This window comes from Pongo pygmaeus, chromosome 22, assembly GCF_028885625.2.
Source record: "Pongo pygmaeus isolate AG05252 chromosome 22, NHGRI_mPonPyg2-v2.0_pri, whole genome shotgun sequence".
NCBI classification, from domain to species: Eukaryota; Metazoa; Chordata; class Mammalia; order Primates; family Hominidae; genus Pongo; species Pongo pygmaeus.
In genome coordinates, this window is record NC_072395.2 from 49,074,913 (window position 1) to 49,096,827 (window position 21,915).

A 21,915-nucleotide genomic window follows, 5' to 3' on the forward strand; every position below is an offset into this window, starting at 1 on the left:
GTATCACATTCTTCATAAATGATGTTTTAAGGGCTGGGCTCAGTGGCTCACACCTGTAATCCCAGCACTTTGGGAGGCTGAGGCAGGAGGATTGCATGAGCCCAGGAGTCTGAGACCAGTTGATCATTCTGGGCAATGTAGGGAGACCTTGTCTCTACAGAACAATTTTTTTAAATTAGCCAGGGTTGGTGGCACGCACCTGCAATCCCAGCTACTCAGGAGGCCAAGGTGGGAGGATCACTTGAACCTGGAGGTTGAAGCTACATTGAACCATGATCGCACACTTGCTCTCCAGCCTGTGTAACAGAATTTAACCCTTTTTTGATGACCACTAGTTATATCTGATTTTTTTTTTTTTTTTTTTTAAGATGAGATGGAGTCTCACCCTGTCGCCCAGGCTGGAGTGCAGTTGGCTTACTGCAACCTCTGCCTCCTGGGTTCAAGCAATTCTCCTGCCTCAGCCTCCCGAGTAGCTGGGATTATAGGCACGCGCCACCACACCCGGCTAATTTTTTGTATCTTTAGTAGAGACAGGGTTTCATCATGTTGGCCAGGTTGGTCTTGAACTCCTGACCTTGTGATCCACCCACCTCTGCCTCCCAAAGTGCCAGGATTATAGGTGTGATCCACCGTGCCTGGCCATATCTGATTTTTTTTAAAGATGTCATTTTATTGAATTTGAGAATTCACTTAGACCGCAGATATCTGATGACAAATATTCTTGTTTTCCTTGTCTTCCTTTTATGTCCTGCATAACCTGAGTGTGCTTTAGAGGTGGGATCGTAGTGTTTGCGTACAAGAGGAAAGTTGTCATGGCCCTGCAGTCATGAGGCTGAGGGCCCATGATTCTGATGTGGATGGAATGCAGCTGGCATTGAACATGTCTTAGATGCTCTTCCCAACTGCCCACTTTGTTCTAGGCACTAGGCACTGTGCAAGGTGCTGGAGACAGCAGAGAAGAGTCAGATAGTCCCTGCCCTCGCACTGCAGAGGGAAGGCCTGTTCTGCCTCCCTGAGATGGGGGCACTGAGCTAAATCACACGTGAGGAAGAGTTAGCAAGGTGGCCAGAAGGGCATTTAGGCAAGGGGCAGTGAAAGAAAGGCCGGAGCCACAGACTGCAGGCAGAACAGGCAGGAGCTGTGCTTGGGAGACCTTTTAAGAAACGTGAACTTGGCCAGACGCGGTGGCTCACGGCTGTAATCCCAACAATTTGAGAGGCCGAGGCGGGTGGATCCCTTGAGGTCAGGAGTTCGAGACCAGTCTGGCCAACATGGTGAAACCTCATCTCTACTAAAAATACAAAAAATTAGCTGGATGTGGTTGCGCGTGCCTGTAATCCCAGCTATTCAGGAGGCTGAGGAAGGAGAATCTCTTGAACCCAGGAGGTACAGGAGGTGGAGGTCGCAGTGAGCCAAGAACACGCCATTGCACTCCAGCCTGGGCGACAGAGCAAGACTCCGTCTCAAAAAAAAAAAGAAGCGTGAACTTTACCCTGTAGGCTTTCAGTAAATATTTGTGTGAGCAAATGAACTACTTATGCGGATCATTCCCTGATAACATCAGACACTCTGTTGTAAGATTAAGCCGGCCAGGCGCAGTGGATCACACTCGTAATTTTAGCACTTTGGGAGGCCGACGTGGGTGGATCACGAGGTCAGGAGATCGAGACCATCCTGGCTAACACGGTGAAACCCCATCTCTACTAAAAATACAAAAAATTAGTCAGGCAAGGTGGCAAGCGCCTGTAGTCCCAGCTACTTGGGAGGCTGAGGCAGGAGAATCGCTTGAACCTGGGAGGCAGAGGTTGCAGTGAGCTGAGATTGCGCCACTGCATTCCAGCCTGGGTGACAGAGCAAGACCATCTCACAAAAAAAAAAAAAAAAAAAAAAAAAAGATTAAGCCATGAGGGGCTCCCACGCACAAAGCTCTGCCCAAGGATGGGCAAAGCTCTGCCGAAGGACGGCATCGATCTGTTCACACTCTCAACCTTGCTTCTCGGCTACAGCAAGCACTCTGGGATGCTTTCCCGCAGACGTGTCATGTGTTCTGCTTATGGAAGCCTAGCTTGGGACTACCATTGCTCCAGCCCAGTGGGGTGGTGCCGTTTTCCTCCTGGAGAACACGGGTCCCTCCCAGCACCATCTCCAACTGGTAGAAATGTCAGGAATCACAGGCTGGAAGGCTTTAATCCCAATCCATATCTTCTGAGTGAGCCCCTACTTATGGCTTCCTGAGATAGAGAAGCACATGGCCCTCACCCATCACAGGCTCCGAGTTGTGACCGAGAAGCTGGCCACGTACTAAGAAAGTCCTTGTGCCTGCCTCATCTCCAGCGCTGCCAGAGCTGCTGTGGACTCTGGCCATGCAGTCCCTCTGCCCCTTTGTTGTGTATGTCTCTTTCTTACAGCCACACCGGAGCATGGCTGCAGTCTCTCTGGCTTCAGCAGATTCACTCTCCATTGTAAATGTCACTGCCTTCTTCCTCATGTGTTTTTTTTCTCTTGTTTGACAGGCTCTTCAGAGTAACCTGAGGTACTCCTTGTTGCCAAGACGGCTCCTCATCAGCAAAAGATTAGCTCAGTGTTTGCATCCTGCCCTGCCCAGTGGTGTGCACTTAAAAGCTCTAGAAACCTACGAGATTATCTTTAAAATTGTGGGGACCAAATGGCTGGCCAAGGACTTGTTTCTGTACAGGTATGATTGCTTCTCTGCTGTGTTCCTTTTTATTACCCAAGTAACCGGTATTTTAGCTCACAAGGTGAGAAAATGACAAACAGGCAAAATAAGCGTAGGGCTGTGTGTGCAACAATTAATCATAAAGCCATCACCAGGAGATGTCACTGGGTGCCTTCCAGAGTCTATCCATCCTCACTTTTCTTTTTTTTTTTTTTAATTATACTTTAAGTTCTAGGGTACATATGCACAATGTGCAGGTTTGTTACACATGTATACATGTGCCACGTTGGTGTGCTGCACCCATTAACTCGTCATTTACATTAGGTATATCTCCTAATGCTATCCCTCCCCCCTCCCCCCACCCCATGACAGGCCCCGGTATGTGATGTTCCCCTTTCTGTGTCCAAGTGTTCTCATTGTTCAATCCCCACCTATGAGTGAGAACATGCCATGTTTGGTTTTTTGTCCTTGCAATAGTTTGCTGAGAATGATGGTTTCCAGCTTCATCCATGTCCCTACAAAGGACGTGAACTCATCCTTTTTTATGGCTGCATAGTATTCCATGTTGTATATGTGCCACATTTTCTTAATCCAGTCTATCATTGATGGACATTTGGGTTGGTTCCAAGTCTTTGCTATTGTGACTAGTGTCGCAATAAACATACATGTGGATGTGTCTTTATAGCAGCTTGATTTATAATCCTTTGGATATATACCCAGTAATAGGATGGCTGGGTCAAATGGTATTTCTAGTTCTAGATCCTTGAGGAATCGCCACACTGCCTTCCACAATGGTTGAACTAGTTTACAGTCCCACCAACAATGTAAAAGTGTTCCTATTTCTCCACATCCTCTCCAGCACCCCGTTTTGACTTTTCTGTAAGGGAACTTTAAGTGGGATCTGAACGTGTGGACGGCTTCATTGCCGGTTCGTTACATAACAGTGTTTTGTGACCATCTCATGTAATACACACACATGGAAACCAGCAGTTTAAATGGCCAGCTGTTTGCTTGTGAACACTCCCCTCGGCTGGGTATCTTATTTCTGCCCTGCTCCCTCTCGTTCTTTCTCAAAGCTGCGGGTTATTTCCTCTCCTGGCACACGCGGCAGTGTCGGTGAGGCCGGTGCTGCTCACCCTGTACGAGAAGTACTTCCTCCCACTGCAGAAGCTGCTCCTGCCCAGTCTGCAGGCCTTCATCGTTGGCCTGCTGCCCGGCCTGGAAGAGGGCTCCGAGATCTCCGACAGGTGCGTGGGCGTCTTGTCCAGGCTGTGTTTACTCCACTGCTTTATAAGACATGGGGAAGGGGCCGGGCACGGTGGCTCATGCCTGTAATCCCAGCACTTTGGAAGGCCAAGGTGGGTGGATCACAAGGTCAGGAGATCGAGACCATCCTGGCTAACACGGTGAAACCCCGTCTCTACTAAAAATAAAAAAATTTAGCCGGGCGTGGTGGCGGGCGCCTGTAGTCCCAGCTGTTCGGGAGGCTAAGGCAGGAGAATGGCGTGAACCCAGGAGGTGGAGCTTGCAGTGAGCCGAGATCACACCACTGCACTCCAGCCTGGGCAACAGAGACTCCGTCTCAAAAAAAAAAAGAGACATGGGGAAGGAAGTGCAGAGACATGGGAAGCAGCAGTAGGTGTGGAGGTTGGGTTGCTCTTTCACATTTCCTTGGTGGTTGTAATTTCAAATTCCTCCCGGGAATCTCTCTGTGTGTCTTTACCAAAGGGGAAGTCCCGAGCCCGGAGAGATGCGATCCTTTATGCGGAGAGAAATGTCGCTCATTAATAAGGGAGACCATAGTGCAGGGTTCCCATAATGTCCTGTCCCGTTACGGAGTTACCCACGGAGTCACCATGTGTGGACGGGAAGACATACCCTCTTAGGGTGCCTAGTGTGGAGGAAATGAATGGACCCTTTCCTGGGCACTTGGAGCGTGCATTACACACATGATCACATTGTGTAATGAATTCCTCTGCTCCAGGAGTTACCTCCATTTACAGGTGAGGGTCAGAGGGTAAGAAGGTTTCCCAGTCGCACAGTCAGCGAGCCCCAGAGCTGGGATTCTATTCCACTGTATCTATTGGATTCTTTTTTTTTTTTTTTTTTTTGAGACACAGTCTTGTTCTATCACCCAGGCTGGAGTGCAGTGGTGCGATCTCGGCTCACTACAACCTCCGCCTCCTGGGTTCCAGTGATTCTCCCACCTCAGCCTCCCAAGTAGCCAGGATTACAGGCACATGCCACCACACCCAGCTAATTTTTGTATTTTTAGTAGAGATGGGGTTTCCCTCTGGTGGCCAGGCTGGTCTCAAACTCCTGACCGCAAGTGATCCATCCACCTCAGCCTCCCAAAGTGCTGGGATTACAGGCGTGAGCCACCGCGCCCAGCCCATATCAGATTCTAAAGTCCTTCTTCTTTCCATTAAACTAGGCTGCTTCTAAATTAAAAAGCAAAGCCAGGGCAGGGCTTGAAAAGGCAATTTAGTGTGATGCGAAGCAGAATATCTTGACAGGTTTCAGGAGCACCTTGGAGAAATCTATAACACTCATATGCACAAAAGTTCATGTAGCATTTTTTTTTTTTTTTTTTTTTTGTGGTCACTGCTTAGGAATGGGAGAAAGTGTGTATTCTGTTCAGACTATTGCGTATGGCTGGGCATGGTGGCTCACACCTGTAATCCCAGCACTTTGGGAGGCCAGAGCAGGTGGATCACTTGAGGTCAGGAGTTTAAGATCAGCCTGGCCAACATGGTGAAACCCCATATCTACTAAAAATACAAAAAAATTAGCCGGACATGGTGGTGTACGCCTGTAATCCCAGCTACTTGGGAGGCTGAGGCAGGGGAATAGCTTGAGCCCGTGAGGTGAAGGTTGCAGGAAGCCGAGATTGCACCACTGCACTCCAGCCTGGGCGACAGAGTAAGACTACGTCTCGGAAAAAAACGAACAAACAAACAGAAAAACAGACTATTGAGTATACACAGTGACCTTTGTTTCTGGAGAAGTATAAAGTAAGAACTCACTTCCAGCTTATTAACTCTTCTGAGAGATGCCACAGTGATTCACCTTTGTTAATGGGACCTGTTTTAAGAGCCCATGTTCAGTCACTGGTGACTTTTGCGCTTGTAAAAGCTTCCATGTGATTACACAATGCACTGCTCATATTTCCCTGTGCTGGAGGCTCTAGTCAGGTCACCTTTTCCTGTGGTGTTAGCTGTGACTGAGGAGTGCAGGAGGCTGGAGTGGAACCCAGGAATCAATCCAAGGTCCATTTGCACGGCTCCCCCAGCCTCAAGTAAACCAAGTAATCAGAATGGTTTGAAGGGTTAGTTAGGAAGTGGCCAAGGGTGCATTTCGTGAGCTCTATATCAGGACTTGACAGATGTAACCAAAACATTGCACTTTAACCATTTAAAGCTCTCACATAGACCAGGTGTTGGCTCTCCATTTCCCAAAGGAGAATCCACCTTTACAGTTTCTACCTTAGGAGGCAGAATCTGTTCCGTTGTGGTTTTAAGCCCAGCACCAGGCCCTGTGGCTGGTACATGGTGAGACTCGGTAAGTGTGTGTTGAGTTAATGAGCGGTGCAGGTCACACAAGAGGCAGCTGGAGGACATTACCAGACTCCATGCCAATGGACTCATAATCCCAGGCCCTTTCTAGAAGTTCTGCTATGTTTGTGTTCTGATGACAGATATTGAGTATATGTCCTACATGATTTTTCTGTCATTAGACAGATGAACACATTAGTTCCCTAAAGCTTACTGTGATCTTTTAAATCTGTGTGAATCACACTAGAAGTGTAAATAGTTGGAGTGTTTTTGTTTTCTTAGTTGATAAATGAAGGTTCATTTGAACAGTTGCTAAAGTTGCTTAACATTGATTTTTTTTTCCGAATATTGTGATTTCTTGACATCGAACCAAGAGCCAAGTAAAGCTTCGTGAATCACTGAATCTATTTAGCTGTGACAGAAAACCAAATGCAATGTGGCACCCAGAAGTGATTAGTTATCAGCTCTCCAAGGTGGATGCCAGTGAAAGGTTATACAATAATCTCTGAGCCAGTGTGTTGCAGCCACAGTAATTGAAGGGACTGTGCAAGATTTTTTGGTTGCTGTATCCATTTTGGTCTGAGATGGTTTGGTAACTGTTCCCAAAAGTGCTTGGGTAGCCAGGTATGGTGACAGGCACCTGTAATCCCAGCTATTTGGAAGACTGAGGCAGAAGAATCGCTTGAACCTAGGAGGTGGAGGTTGCAGTGAGCCGAGATCGCACCACTGCACTCTAGCCTGGGCAACAGAGCAAGACTCCATCTCAAAAAAGAAAAAAAGTGCTTGGGAATTGAGTGAAACACCCCAACAAATGTGCAGAGAGCAGAAAGGGAGGGTGCAGTGGGGGGTCATGATGAGCACGTGGGTAGAAATTGCAAAGTGGTGAGTTAGGTTGAGCTGGTGAAGGCTGGGGCGACTCACAGGTTTCATGTAGGTGGAGGCTGTCCCTGGTGTGTGCTTTGTAGTGAACCATAAGGAATGAAACTTTTGGCCCCTGTTAGGACTTATCCACCCTGGCTTTCTAACCCTTTGGGGTCTGCAGATAACCTATTACTGGTCAGAAGTCCTTTTTTTTTTTTTTTAAATGCCCATGAAATAGCTACGTAGCTGTGTTTTGCTGTACTAAGAAAACAAGATTAGAACAGGGAAAGCACTAAACTCTTCTTCTTAGGAGATGAGGAGAGGTGAATGTTTTAAATGGTTTGTAAGAAGGCAACAACTAGCTCATCAGATATTTCCATTTAAATCAGTAATTTTCAATGTAGTAGTAATTTTGCCTCTAAGGGTACATTTGACAATATCTGGAGACATTTTTGGTTGTCACAACTGGGGGCGGGGAGGGTGCTACTGATATTTAGTGGGTAGAGTCCAGGAGCTGCTGAACATTTTACAATGCACACAGGTGCCCCGACAACAAAGACTTACCTGGTCCCAGATGTCAGTGGGGTGGAAGTTCAGAAACCCTGGCTTAAAGAGTTGAAAAATATTTATTGACATTTCTTTTCTTTTGGAGCTCATTAATAAGGGAGGCCATAGTCCAGAGTTTCCATGATGTCCTGTCCCATTAAAGAGGAGTTACCCACAGCGTCACCATGGGAAGAGGGGAAGACGTACCCTCTTAGGGCCCCTATCGTGGAGGAAACAAATGGACCCTTTACTGAGCACTTGCGACGTGCATGACACACATGATCACATTGAATTCCAGGGTCTTGCTCTGTACCCAGGCTGGAGTACAGTGGCAGGATTATAGCACGCTGCAGTCTCAACCTCCAGGGATCAAACGATCCTCTGGCCTCGGCCTTCCAAAGCACTGAGATTGCAGGCATGAGCCACCCCATTTGGCTGACATTTCTTTTTTTTTTTTTTTTTTTTTTTTGAGACAGAGTCTCGCTCTGTCACCCAGGCTGGAGTGCAGTGGCGCGATCTTGCCTCACTGCAATCTCTACCTCCCGGGTATAAGCGACTCTCCTCCCTCAGCCTCCCGAGTAGCTGGGACTACAGGCACGCACCATGACACCGAGCTAATTTTTATATTTTTAATAGAGATGGGGTTTCACCATGTTGGCCAGGCTGGTCTTGAACTCCTGGCCTCAAATCATCCACCTGCCTCAGCCTCCCAAAGTGCTGGGATTATAGGCGTGAGCCACTGCACCCAGCACCAACATTTCTTTTGGTTGGTTTCAGGCACTGTGATCATGATCTGTGCTGGTTCGAGGCTTTTTTTTACCCCTTCTTTAGTGCTGTTTCTGACCTGCAGTTTACGGTACAGGGCGCTGTTGTCTCTGCCTTGCCTCTTCAGTTTCAGATGATTGTACCAAAGCAGTGCTGTCTTGTGACAGCTTGGCTTTCCATGGTTGTCCTTTCAGCAAGCAGCTGCAGAACCAAAGTTGTGGAGTGCTTGGGATTTGCAATGCCCGGCCCATGCCACTCACATGCTCTCAGTTGTGAAGAGTGAAGCATGCCAGTGTCATTTGAAGGAGCTGCGTTTGCAGGAGGCATGAGAGAGCATACGCCGGCATGAGTTAGGAAGGATGGAAATACTTGGGGTTTGGAAGTTGGGTTTTTTTTTAATGTTTGTTGGTTTTTTGTTTGTTTGTTTTTGTTTTATTTTTTGAGATGGAGTCTCACTCTGTCACCCAGGCTGAAGTACAGCAGTGCAATCTTGGCACCCTGCAGCCTCCACCTCCTGGGTTCAAGCAATTCTCCTGCCTCAGCCTCATGAGAAGCTGGGATTACAGGTGCGAACCACCATGCCCGGCTAATTTTTGTATTTTTAATAGCGACGGGATTTTACCATGTTGGCCAGGCTGGTCTTGAACTCCTGAGCTCAAATGATCCACCTGCCTTGGCCTTCCAAAGTGCTGAGATTACAGGTGTGAGCCACTGTGCCTGGCCCGTTTGTTGGTTTTGAATTAAAATTTTAGGGTTCCCAGCAGGGCATGGTGGCTCATGCCTGTAATCCCAGCACTTTGGGAGGCCGAGGCGGGTGGGTTACCTGAGGTCAGGTGTTCAAGACCAGCTTAGCCAACATGGTGAAACCCCGTATCTACCAAAAAAAAATACAAAAATTAGCCAGGCATGGTGGCGGCTGCCTGTAATCCCAGCTACTCAGGAGGCTGAGCCAGGAGAATCACTTAAACCTGGGAGGTGGAGATTGCAGTGAGCCAAGATCATGCCATTGCACTCCAGCCTGGGCAACAAGAGTGAAACTCCGTCTCAAAAAATAAAAAAAGTTCAGAGTTCTGGACTGTAAACTGCACACTAATATTGGAATTTAACAACCGAGATGATCATAGTAACTCTTGTTGAGTAGAAAGTTATTTCATTTTTAACCCCGGTTATTTTGCTCTCTAATACCAGAGGTTTGTCATAGTTGCTGTTGTTTCTACTGTGATGTCATTTAAATTGTTAGTATGCATCCATTTTTTTAAGAATAAAATGAGACTTAAAAAATAAAGCTGGCTGGGCACAGTGGCTCACATCTGTAGTCCCAGCACTGAGAGGCCATGCAGGGCAGATCACTTGAAGCCAAAAGTTCAAGATCAGCCTGGGCAACATGATGAAACTCTGTCTATATATAAAATGCAAAAATTAGCCCAATGTGGCAGCATGGGTGTGTAGTCCCAGCTACTCAGAGGCTGAGGCAGGAAAATTGATTGAGCCCAGGAGGTCAGGGCTGCAGTGAGCTGTATTCGTGCCACTGCACTCCAGCCTGGGTGACAGAGTAAGACCCTGCCTCAAAAAAAAAAAAAAAAAAAATTATTTCTTTAATAGAAAGCTAGTAGCCAGTTTTCAGAATATTGAAGAGATAACATAGGCAGCGTTTCCCAAACTTTTTGAGGGTGGAACTCCTCTTCTGTGGAACATCTCTAGTGGCCAGTGTTCTATGGAACATACTTTGGGAATATGCAGTTCTAAGTAAAGGGGGGACTGTGACACCATGGTGTGTACATTCTAGTGTTTGTGATGATTTCAGAGCTGGGCAAAGACAAGCTCTATTTGTTTACTCAGCCTTTAATAGAAGACCATTCAATAACCTTAGCCACTAAATCGCCCTGTGTACTTCTTCTGTACACTTAGCCATTACTTATGCCTCTTCATTTTTATTTTTTCTAAGAAGATGGTACCATGAATTATTTCCTACAATATTTTATAGGACCCCAAAAAGTTCAGACTAATTTTAAGGAGAACAAAATGCACTTTTAATATAACACGATGGTAGATATTTTTGAAGGAAATACAAAAAAATTATCTGAGGGGTTTTTCGAGTGCCAACCTGGAGTCACTTGCTCAAATAGGCACTGGGGCTGTGACAGCAAACAGAGCGGACCTGGTAGTAATTGCAGGCGGCATGGCCCAAGCATTAGGTCTGTTCTCCTGGGTTGAGGTTTTTTTTTTTTTCTTTTCTTTTTTTTTTGAGACAGAGTCTCACTCTGTTGCCCAGGCTGGAGTGCAGTGACGCCCTCTCGACTCACTGCAACCCTCGCCTCTCGGCTTCAAGCAATTCTCCTGCCTCAGCCTCCCCAGTAGCTGGGATTACAGGCACCTGCCATCATGCCTGGCTAATTTTTGTATTTTTAGTAGAGACGGGGTTTCACCATGTTGTCCAGGCTGGTCTCAAACTCCTGACCTCAGGTGATCCACCCACCTCAGCCTCCCAGAGTGCTGGGATTACAGGTGTGAGCCACCGTGCCCAGCCGAACTGTGGTTTTTTGTTTTTTTTTTCGAGGGGACTCTCACTTCATTCTCACAACATCTCCACAAGGTTGAGGCTCCTTTCCCTGCACAGACATGCGCAGATGTTAAACTTGTCCTAGGTCCTGCAGCTAGGAAGCATCACAACCAGGATCTGGACACGGGAGGGCCAACTCTGGCAAGCTTGGTGAACCAACACATTCCACCGGGTTGGTTTTTCTGTCATTGTTTTCTGTGGTCTTTGCAGATAGGAAGCATGTGAGAAACTGAATCCTTTCAGGTAATGAGTCAGATCCTTCGTGCGGTGATATCCCTTAGGGGGAATGTGCCTCTGCTGTTTTACTGGTAGATGTTGTCATCCAGCCTGCAGATTGTGTGCACTGCGGACAGGGAAAGGGCCGCAGTCAGCTGCAGGGACACCACCAAACAGGCATGAGCCTGACCTTGGTCAGCGTCAGTGGAAAAACGAGCCCTGATCCACTGGTGACACTGCTTCTCTTAAAGGATGCGTGAGAAGGTGCTGACTTTGTATCATGGGAGACCTAGATAAAGATAAGAGGCAAACAAATGCCCAGCCTCAGCACAAGAGCCCCTAGGAGCGGGAGTCAGCACATGCAGGTGCTGTGGGCAGACTGAAAGGAAACACCACTCCAGGCTGATGGAATTTGCAGGGTCGTGGGAGGCCCCAGGCAGATTTGCCCCTAGCATTTCTAAAGGCAGATGTCACTTGGCACATTTTTGGCTGTGCTCAGGTTGGTGGCATCTAATTGCTTAAGTCTTTGATCAGTCTCCTCAGCATATGCTTGTTTTTGATACACGAATGGCTCCTTCCGCTTTTCTGTGAAGTGGCTGAACTGCCTATCCCTCTTATGGTGGAATCTCCCTTCCGTGAGCACCTAGGCATCCGTGGCGCGGCCAGGGTGGAGATGGGTCTCTGCCCTGCCACGCATGACTGCTTAGACACTTTTCATTGGCCAAGGCACTGCGCTGCCTAGTGACATTGGTTTTAGCAAATCCAGGGTCAGTGTGACAGCCAGCAGGTGGACACACACAGCAGGGTGAGAGATGGCAGCGGCTCCCGGCGATGAGGAAGGTGGGGCTTCCCCAGCCAGGCGACTCTGCTGTGGTTCTCCATGCAGCATTCACAGAGGAGTGTGCAGTGGGACTCGGGAAGATGGGGCGAGCCCTTGAACCCTATCCTCTCTCATCAACAGAACGGATGCTCTGCTCCTGAGACTGTCGCTGGTGGTTGGCAAAGAGGTGTTTTACACCGCCCTCTGGGGGAGCGTCCTGGCCAGCCCGTCCATCCGCCTCCCTGCCTCAGTCTTCGTGGTGGGCCACATCAACAGGGATGCCCCCGGCCGGGAGCAGAAGTACATGCTAGGGACCAATCACCAACTCACGGTGGGTGCTGTGTTCCTCACGGGGCATGGGGAGGAGGCGACATGTGGGCACAGCATCCTCATGGGCAGGTTGTCACTGAAACTGCAAAGGGACATCCAGGAAAGGGAGGTGCACCAAGCTTAAGTCTGGGTAACGAACGGCTGAGCAAGGCGAGAAGGAGGCCTTGTGCAGTTGAGGCTGGTGGTGGCTTTTTTAACATATGCATTAAGTTTTTTTTTTTTTTTTTTTTTGAGACCGAGTTTTGCTCTGTCGCCCAGGCTGGCGTGCAGTGGCACAACCTCAACTTACTGCAACCTTCGCCTGCCGGGTTCAAGCAATTCTCTCTCAGCCTCCCGAGTAGCTGGGATTACAGGCACCCACCACCAAGCCCGGCTAATTTTTGTGTTTTTAGTAGAGATGGGGTTTCACGATGTTGGCCAGGATGGTCTCTAACTGCCTGCCTGGCGGGTGATCTACCCTCTGCGGCCTCCCAAAGTGGCATTAAGATTCATACATTCAAATAATTGTTCACACCCTCAGAGGTCCCTTCTGGAGGCCCCCGGCTTTGCAGAAATGTGCTTAGCTACACACGGCGCTCAGACGGCCTCTGCACGCAGAGGGTCGGCCGCATTGGTGGGTCTTTGTTTCCTTCCTCTGTCCTGTGTCATGGGGGCCACTGCCCACTCACACATGGAAACCCCCTCCTCCCTTGGCATCCTCCCCCTGCTCTCCTGTCTCCGTTGGCTGCTCTCAAACCCAAATTATCGGGGTTCCCCAGGTATCCATCTCCAGGCCCTTCAAGGGAAGCTCTCTTCCCTGGTAACGACATCCCTTCTCGTGCCTTTAGAAATGGTAACCTCCCAGATCTTTGTCTCTTTTCCCCAAACCTGCCTCTTGTGCTTTTATGGCTTGCTGTCTTTCGCCACCTGGTGGTGTTCCCACACTTTGATCTTAAAGTGTTCAGGCTGAATTCACAGGTGAGAAGATCTGCAGCTGAGTGTGAATTACCCTCTGATTCCATTTCTTCTTGCAAAATGGGGGTTGTAGACCTGCCTCACAGGATCTCTCTGAGGACAAGGTGGAAAAATGGATGAAAAGTGCATCTCACAATGATCAGGACACGGGAGATCCCAATGAACATGTCCCTTTCCTGCCCCGTCAGTATCCCCTTTGTCTCTTTCTCTCCATCGTCTCAGCCTTGCTCTAGCTTCTTGTCTCTTACTCTTGGATCTGACTGGTTTCTCCCCATCCCAAATCTGCTAAGAGATTTGGGATGGCGAGAAAGCCTAGCTTTGCTCATATGTATCCTGTGCTTTAAAAATGTCTGACTTCCCGGCTGGGTGCGGTGACTCATACCTGTAATCTCAGCACTTTGGGAGCCTGAGGCAGGTGAATCACTTGAGGTCAGGAGGTCAAGAGCAGCCGGGCCAACATGGTGAAACCCCACGTTTATTAAAAATACAAAAATTAGCCTGGCCGCAGTGGCTCATGCCTGTAATCTCAGCACTTTGGGAGGCCTAGGTGGGTGGATTACCTGAGGCCAGGAGTTCAAGACCATCCTGACCAACATGGTGAAACCCCATCTCTACTAAAAATACAAAAATGAGCCAGGCGTGGTGATGGGCGCCTGTAGTCCCAGCTACTCAGGAGGCTGAGACAAAGGAATCGCTTGAACCTGGGAGGCGGAGGTTGCAGTGAGCTGAGATTGCACTACTGCACTCCAGCCTGGGTGTCAAAGTGAGACTCTGTCTGAAAAACAAACAAAAAAAATTAGCAGAGCATGGTGGTGGGCACCTATAATCCCAGCTACTCAGGTGTCTGAAACACGAGAATCGCTTGAACGCAGGAGGCAGAGGTTGCAGTGAGTCAAGATCATACCACTGCACTCCAACCTGAGTGACAGAGCAAGACCCTGACTCAAAGAAAAAAAAAAAAAAATCTGACTTCCCATTGCCAACAGCTATAGTCCAAGCTCAAGAGCATTCTAACCATCTGCTCCCAGCCACAGCACCTCACTCTTCCCTGCAGGCCCTGTGCCCCCACACGACTGCCACAGGGCCTGGCCTCACAGTACCTTTACTCCCGACCGTTCCCTTCTGTCCCACTGGCTGTCCATTCCTGCCCTTCTTCACGGTCTCAGCGTAGCTCCTTCCTGTCCTTCAAGCCCAGCTTTCCCGTGGAGCACCATTGTTCTCTGCAGTTGAAAGAGCTCTCCTCTTCTGAACTCTGAGCATTTGTCTGTGGCTCTAATTTCTTATGCATCTCTAGTCTACCTATCTGTATTCAGAAAAGACACTCAGAATATCTACTGAATTGATCAGGAATTATTTTCCCTTGTGTCTTCAGAGCTTTAGTTTAAGGTTCCTGTTGGATCCTTTCTGGGGTCGTAGAATTTGAGATCATAGAACCCGGCCATCTGGTCCAAACCCCTCCAGCTCTCACGTGGAACAGTGAGGTCTGCAGCTGAACGTCTTCTCCAATGTCACACAGCCTGCAGCCTCGAGAGCTAGAACCCACGCCCTCCTGAACTGTGGCTGCTGGTTCTCTTCTGAGTGATATAACACAGGAGTTTCAAGATGCCCGGGGAAGGTTACTTTCGTTTTTATGACCATAAAGAGTAGCCTGAAAATGCTAATGCCGTTTGATCGTTTACAGGTGAAATCTTTGTGTGCCTCCCTGTTGGACTCAAATGTTCTTGTGCAAAGAAATAATCTGGAAATCGTTCTGTTTTTCTTCCCATTTTATACCTGTCTGGTAAGTCATTTGTACTCTTCTGGTAAGTCACTGGTGTTTCCCAAGGGGTAGGATATAGATCTCCAGCAGTTTTGTTGTACAAGGACAGCTCAGCCACTCATGGGCATTATTTTCTGGTAGCCAGTGAAAAGTCCTTGTTCATTTTTGCAAGGATAGCGTTTTCATTGCACTTATTGAATAGCTTCTTTCCATGGGTAATGTGTAAGGAACCAGCCCTTTTTGAGATAGAGCTTTGTAGACCAGCAAGGAAGGGCTGCATGTCAAAAAGTCAACAATCTACCCTATGGTTCCCTTGCAGTAAATTTCTCTGTCCTTCTAATAGGATTCCAATGAGAGAACCATCCCCCTCCTCAGATCTGACATCGTGCGCATTCTCTCAGCCGCCACCCAGACCCTACTGAGAAGGGACATGTCCCTGAACAGAAGACTGTATGCATGGTTACTAGGTACTGAGCAGTATGCACCCTTTTAAAGTCAAAGTTAATGTGAAACCTTTTAGTGCTGACTTCTGGAATAAGATTTGGTCTTGGTGATATATCTCTGAATCATGAGGTATGGAAAGATACCACAATGACTAAATATGGCACTGGTCAGTTGAGGTCTGCTGCCTATACGTAGCTTGGTTGTTTTGCAGTTTCTTTTTTAAAAAAGGGGAAATAATAAGTAGGATTTTTTAAATGCCAACTGAATTCCATTTAAGAGCTTGAAATACCACCAAAAAACGGTAGCGAAACCTTATTCAAGTAGAAGCCTGTTGCTATGGAGAAGTTTCATGGGATGAGGGTGTATCGTGGAGAAAACTTACAAATATTGTGGAAGATATGTAAATAAAGGAGGAGGTTTTATGTAAGTGGAAATGTTTTGGGAGACATTTGGATAAGTTTGGAGATCACGAGAGCCCCTGGGCCATGTTTCTGTGTGTCAGAGTGTGTGGACTGCCTATAAATTTGTTGGCAAAGGGCCCTTGACTGTTGGTTGGAAGTCCTCCCAGGGACAGAGTCTAAGAAATTGCAACTTAAAAGATAACACGTTCATGAATTTTCTAAAGTCCCATATTCACGTACCTAAGAAAACGTGGTATGCAAAACGATTGTGACAGGACTTTACAGCTCTGATTAACTCTCAACATTTAGATCTTTTTTTTCCTTTTTGAGATGGAGTTTCACTCCATCGCCCAGGCTGGAGTGCAGTGGTGCAATCTCAGCTCACTGCAACCTCCACCTCTCAAGTTGGAGTGGTTCTCCTGCCTCAGCCTCCCAAGTAGCTGGGATTGCAGGCACCCACCACCCCCGCTGGGTAATTTTTGTATTTTTAGTAGAGATGGGGTTTCACCCTGTTGGCCAGGCTGATCATGGACTCCTGACCTCAGGTGATCTGCCCACCTCTACCTCCCAAAGTGCTGGAATTACACGCCACCACACTCAGCCTAGCATTCAGATCTTATCAAAGATCTGTACCAAAGATCTGTACCAAAGATCTTACCAAAGTCAAGAAGTCCTCTTCAGTCCTTCCTGCTCTTCTCCCTAGTTATAAAACTTTAAAAAGTCATTGCATGGAAGCTTACTGAGGATTTTAAGAAGACTATTTGTAGGCTCTTTAAGGATTTGTATGTAAAGGATGATTTTGTTAAGGGCACAGCTCTGCTCCTATGGGACTTGATATGCTGTGTGGAGGACGCTGGGCCTGACCACAGCGCCAGCTCTGACTCACTTAGTTGCGGCCCCAGGAGCCCCATATTCTTTGCCCATACCATGAGGATGCACTTTCTCGCCCTGAGAACCTCGCAGACTTATCCAAGGCTCCAGCTGATGGGAGCATGTGCATGAGAATACCTTGATCTCACATAATGCTGGACAAAAAAACACTGGTTTTAAAAAGTGATCCTCAGCCAGGCTTGGTGGCTCATGCCTGTAATCCTAGCACTTTGGGAGGCCGAGGCAGGTGGATCACCTGAGGTCAGGAGTTCAAGACCAGCCTGGCCAACATGCTGAAACCCCAACTCTACTAAAAAATACAAGTGATTCTTCTGCCTCAGCCTCCCAAGTAGCTGGGATTACAGGCATGCGCCACCACGCCTGGCTAATTTTTTTGTATCTTTAGTAGAGACAGGGTTTCATCATGTTGGCCACGTTGGTTTCAAATTCCTGACCTCAGGTGATCCACCCGCCTTGGCCTCCCAAAGTGCTGGGATTACAGGTGTGAGCCACCACACCCAGCCAACAGGGTGAATGAATTCTTAGAACAAACTAAATTGATACCCATTGAGATGGAATTCTGCCTGTCTGATCATTAGCCACACCACTGTCAGAAGAAGAAAATCTGACGTGGTCTTTCTGGATCTGATTTTGGTTCTCCGTCAGAAGAATGATATTTTTAAAAATATTGGAGCATGAGACTTTTGCACAATATGATGTCCTTTAAAAGCAAAGCTCTCTTTACAGCTCGGCGCTTGTTCTTTTATAGGCTCAGATATTAAAGGAAATACCATTGTGCCAGAATCTGAAATCTCAAATTCTTATGAAGACCAGTCGTCTTATTTTTTTGAAAAATACTCCAAGGATCTTTTAGTTGAGGTAAAGGAGCATTTCTGGAAAGTTCAGGGTATCCTTGGTGACGATTCTCCAGTGGATTTCTTTGGGAGGCTTCCACGTAGGCAGTGAGCACGTTCCTTGGCCCCTGGTTTGGGGAACTGCAGGGTATTTGTTGCATGCTGGGTGACTGGTTTTCCTTCTGTCCCAGAGTATTTAACAATTAGAATAGCCAATAATGTTGTTACACTTTATGATATACGATATTCTAATTTGTGGCTTTTTTTAAATAAATAGGGTTTGGCTGAGATATTGCATCAGAAGTTCATAGATGCCGACGTGGAGGAACGCCATCATGCATACCTGAAGCCTTTTCGCGTCCTCATCAGTCTGCTTGACAAGCCAGAAATAGGTAATGTTAGAAATGCTGCTACCATCCTATGCTGAATACAGATTACCTGTTTTCAGGGAAATACAACATGGTGAGATACAACCAAAGTGTTATTTTGAATATAATTTAATCTTTGGAATTTCAGAACTTTGAAGTCATGTTATATGGTTCAGTGATCATATCTGTGGTCACTTAAAAGTTTTGCACGGCTGGGCACAGTGGCTCATGCCTGTAAACCTAGCACTTTGGGAGGTAGAGGAAGGAAGAGCTCATGGATTTGAAACCAGCCTGGGTAATATGGCTGAAAAGCCATGTTGAAAAACCCCATCTCTATAAAAAAATACAAAAAAATTAGCCAGGGGTGGTGGTGCTTCCCTGTAGTCCCAGCTACCAAGTAGCTGAGGTGGGGAAGACCACCTGAGCCCAGGGGGTCGAGGCTGCAGTGAGCTGTGATTGCACCATGGCACTCCAGCCTGGGCGACAGAGTGAGACCCAGTCTGAAAAAAAAGTTTTGCACAATAATTTGAATATTTTTGTTAGGAAAATACCTTTGAGCTCCTATAGTGTCTACAGAACATGTGGTATTTCCTTTTTAGGACTGTTTTTTCAGTGTCATACTTAAAATGAGCTTTGATTTGATTTTCAATTAAGTAGGGGACCCCCTTCATCTTTTTGCCTTGGGATCCTGGGCAAGCCACTTCTTTTCACTTTGGAGAGTAAAAACATTTTCACTGTAAAATGAAGAGGGTTGAACTAGACTCTGGTCACCAGAGGCTCCCTTCTTAGATACTATGGTCCTATGAGCATAGGTTGAGAAAAGTGACCTTCTCTCACTATTTATTTATTTATTTATTTATTTATGAATGAATGAATGAACGAATGAATGAATGGCAGAGTCTCGCTCTGTTACTCAGGCTGGAGTGCAGTGGCGCAATCTTGGCTCACTAAAACCTCTGTCTGCTGGGTTCAAGCAGTTCTCCTGCTTCAGCTTCCCTAGTAGCTGGGATTACAAGCATGTGCCACCACGCCTGGCTAATTTTTATGTTTTCAGTAGAGACAGGGTTTCATCATCTTGGCCAAGCTGGTCTCGAACTCCTGACCTCAAGTGATCCGCCCGCCTCGGCCTCCCAGAGTGCAGGGATTACAGGTGTGAGCCACCGCACCCGGCCCTCTCCCTCAGTTTAAAAAGAAATTTGCAGCCAGGCACGGTGGCTCACGCCTGTGATCCCAGCACTTTGGGAGGCTGAGGCAGGTGGATTACGAGGTCAGGAGTTCGAGACCAGCCTGGCCAAGATGGTGAAACCCCATCTCTACTAAAAATACAAAAATTAGCTGGGCATGGTGGCACGTGCCTGTAGTCCCAGCCACTCGGGAGGCTGAGGCAAGAGAATCGCTTGAACCAGGGAGGTGGAAGTTGCAGTGAGCCGAGATTGTGCCACTGCACTCCAGCCTGGCAATAGAGCAAAACTCCATCTCAAAAAGAAAAGAAATTTGCGGCCAGTTATGATGGCTCACGCCTGTAATCCCAGCACTTTGGGAAGCTGAGGCAGGTGGATCACCTGAGGTCAGGAGTTCAAGACCAGCCTGGCCAACATAGTGAACCCCCATTCCTACTAAAAATGCAAAAATTAGCCAGGCATGGCAGTGCACACCTGTAATCCCAGCTACTCGGGGGTCTGAGTCAGGAGAATTGCTTGAACCCAGGAGGTGGAGGTTGCAGTGAGCTGAGATCGCACCGTTGCACTCTAGCCTGGGCAACAGAGTGAGACTCCGTCTCAAAAAAAAGAAATTTGCTACCATATCACCTCACTTTAAGGTCTACATCTGCTTATGTGAGCCCCACACCAGGGGAAAGATCCCCATCTCTTCCATTGGATTGCAAGCCTAAGAATGTCATTTCAGTGCTCCAGGTGTACCTGCCTCCTGGTAGCTGTTTACAGAGGACAAGAGAGCTGAGGGCTGGCCGGGTGCGGTGGCTCACGCCTGTAATCCCAGCACTTTGGAAGGCCGAGGTGGGCCTCACTTGAGGTGAGGAGTTTGAGACCAGCCTGGCCAATATGGTGAAACCCCATCTCTACTAAAAATACAAAAATTATCCAGGCATGGTTGTGCACACTTTTAATCCCAACTACTCGGGTGGCTGAGGCACAAGAATCGCTTGGATCTGGGAGGCAGAGGTTGCAGTGAGCAGAGTTCATGCCATGACACTCCAGGCTGAGTGACAGAGCGAGACTCCATCTCAAAAAAAAAAAAAAGAGAGCTGAGGGCATTAGTGAAGTGGCCTCTCTCTGGCCTTGAGATGGAGGCCCTTCACTTATCCATTCAAAAGCACAGAGCATCTGCCATGTGGCAGGGACGGTGCCAGCTCTAGGGGGACAAAAGGGGAGCAGCTTCTCGTGAAGTTAGAGGGAAGGGGAGACTCCATGTTCCTGGAGTGTTTTCACTGTTCATTAATAATAACCACGGCTGACATTTTTTGAGCAATTATTTTGTGCCAAGTGACTTGCATACATCCTTTTATATCTGCCTGCACACACACCTCCATCCCTCCAACAACCCCAAGGTAGGTGCTCCCACTATGCCCATTTTACAGATGGAAAGACTGAGGTTGGGCGGGAGTAGGTCATTTGCCCAGGGCCAGTCAGGAGCCTAAGCTCAGTTTGTCAGCACCTCCTGATGCTTACCTGATTGCACTCAGAGAAGTCCTACCCGAGATGTTTGCTTCTGTCACCAGGTGAACTTTATTCCAAGAGTTGTGCAGCTCTCGTCGTTCTTAACAAAAGTCCAAGTATGAAGCGTTTGTTCTTCCAGGCTCTGCCCCTGATGTGCTGCCTCAGGGTGTCTGCACTTTGTTCAGATTCCTCTTCCCATCTCCCCGCTCCCACCTCAGACCAAACAGATTTTCCTGCTAGTGTAAAGTAACTGCAGCTCTGAAAAATCATGATTTAGTCCAAAAAGTGGAACAATTATATAAATGTATTGGGAGCTTGCTGTGTAACTTCAAGGAAGTATTAAAAGAAGAAAATATAACTTAGCATTCTGGAGATGTGTGTTTTACGTCAAAGCCATGCACCTTGGTGAGCCAAGTAAATGTTGCTGCTAACTTGGGCTCCAGGTCGTATTTTCTGGAAGCAAATGAATATCATGCTCCTGCCCAATCATAACCGTCACTTAATTTACTCTTTCTAATTTTTTAGCTGTCTACAAGAAATCACACTGAGGAGGCAAATGAGGTGATTATATAGAACTAGAAAGCACAGGACGGCCATTCAGTCCTGTCCATACTTTTTGTGTCTGGGCTTTAGCCATACCTCATTTCCTCCTCCGTCAATCAAGGCAACAAAATTGCCTTCATTTTTGTAACAAGCATTTAACATTCTTATGCTGTAGATAAAATACACAGGAAGCCAAGGCCAGGTGTGGTGGCTCACACCTGTAATCCCAGCACTTTGGGAGGCCGAGGCAGGAAGATCACCTGAGGTCAGGAGTTCGAGACCAACATGGCAAAACCCCACCTCTACTAAAAATATAAAAATTAGCTGGGCGTGGTGGCACACACCTGTAATCCCAGCTACTTGGGTGGCTAAGGCAGGAGAATTGCTTGAACCCAGGAGGCGGAGGTTGCAGTGAGCTGAAATCACACCACTGCACTCCAGCCTGGGCAACAGAGCAAGACTCTGTCTCCAAAAAAATAATAATAAATTCTATCTTAAAAAAAATACACAGGAAACGTAGCATGAAAATAGTTCTCTCAGAGGCACATCTTTTGGTTTTGTGAAAATAAAGTGTAAAAGATTGGATTAATCTGCTTTTTTGCCAGTGTTGACAGAGCTTTCATTTTCTCTGAATTGATTGTGTGTTTCTCCCTTTGGATACATGGGTAAGAAGTCAGGCCCTCAGCTGCCTGAGGGTTGCAGTTTGCGGAGTAGCAAT

The 21,915-nt window shown here is 47.4% G+C and overlaps 1 protein-coding gene across 3 annotated transcripts in view; it reads left to right on the plus strand.

The window, feature by feature from the left end:
* DOP1B (DOP1 leucine zipper like protein B) overlaps positions 1–21,915 on the plus strand; it is a 136,380-nt gene that overhangs the window by 39,476 nt on the left and 74,989 nt on the right. For 2 of the 3 annotated variants that reach the window (XM_054468840.2, XM_063659903.1), the window contains exons 3-9: positions 2,514–2,695; positions 3,754–3,924; positions 12,141–12,330; positions 14,965–15,063; positions 15,386–15,509; positions 17,527–17,636; positions 17,889–18,003. In XM_054468840.2, coding sequence (XP_054324815.2) covers positions 2,514–2,695; positions 3,754–3,924; positions 12,141–12,330; positions 14,965–15,063; positions 15,386–15,509; positions 17,527–17,636; positions 17,889–18,003 — 991 coding nt within the window. The remainder of the gene's footprint in view (positions 1–2,513; positions 2,696–3,753; positions 3,925–12,140; positions 12,331–14,964; positions 15,064–15,385; positions 15,510–17,526; positions 17,637–17,888; positions 18,004–21,915) is intronic. The other variant, XM_063659904.1, reaches the window with a different exon arrangement.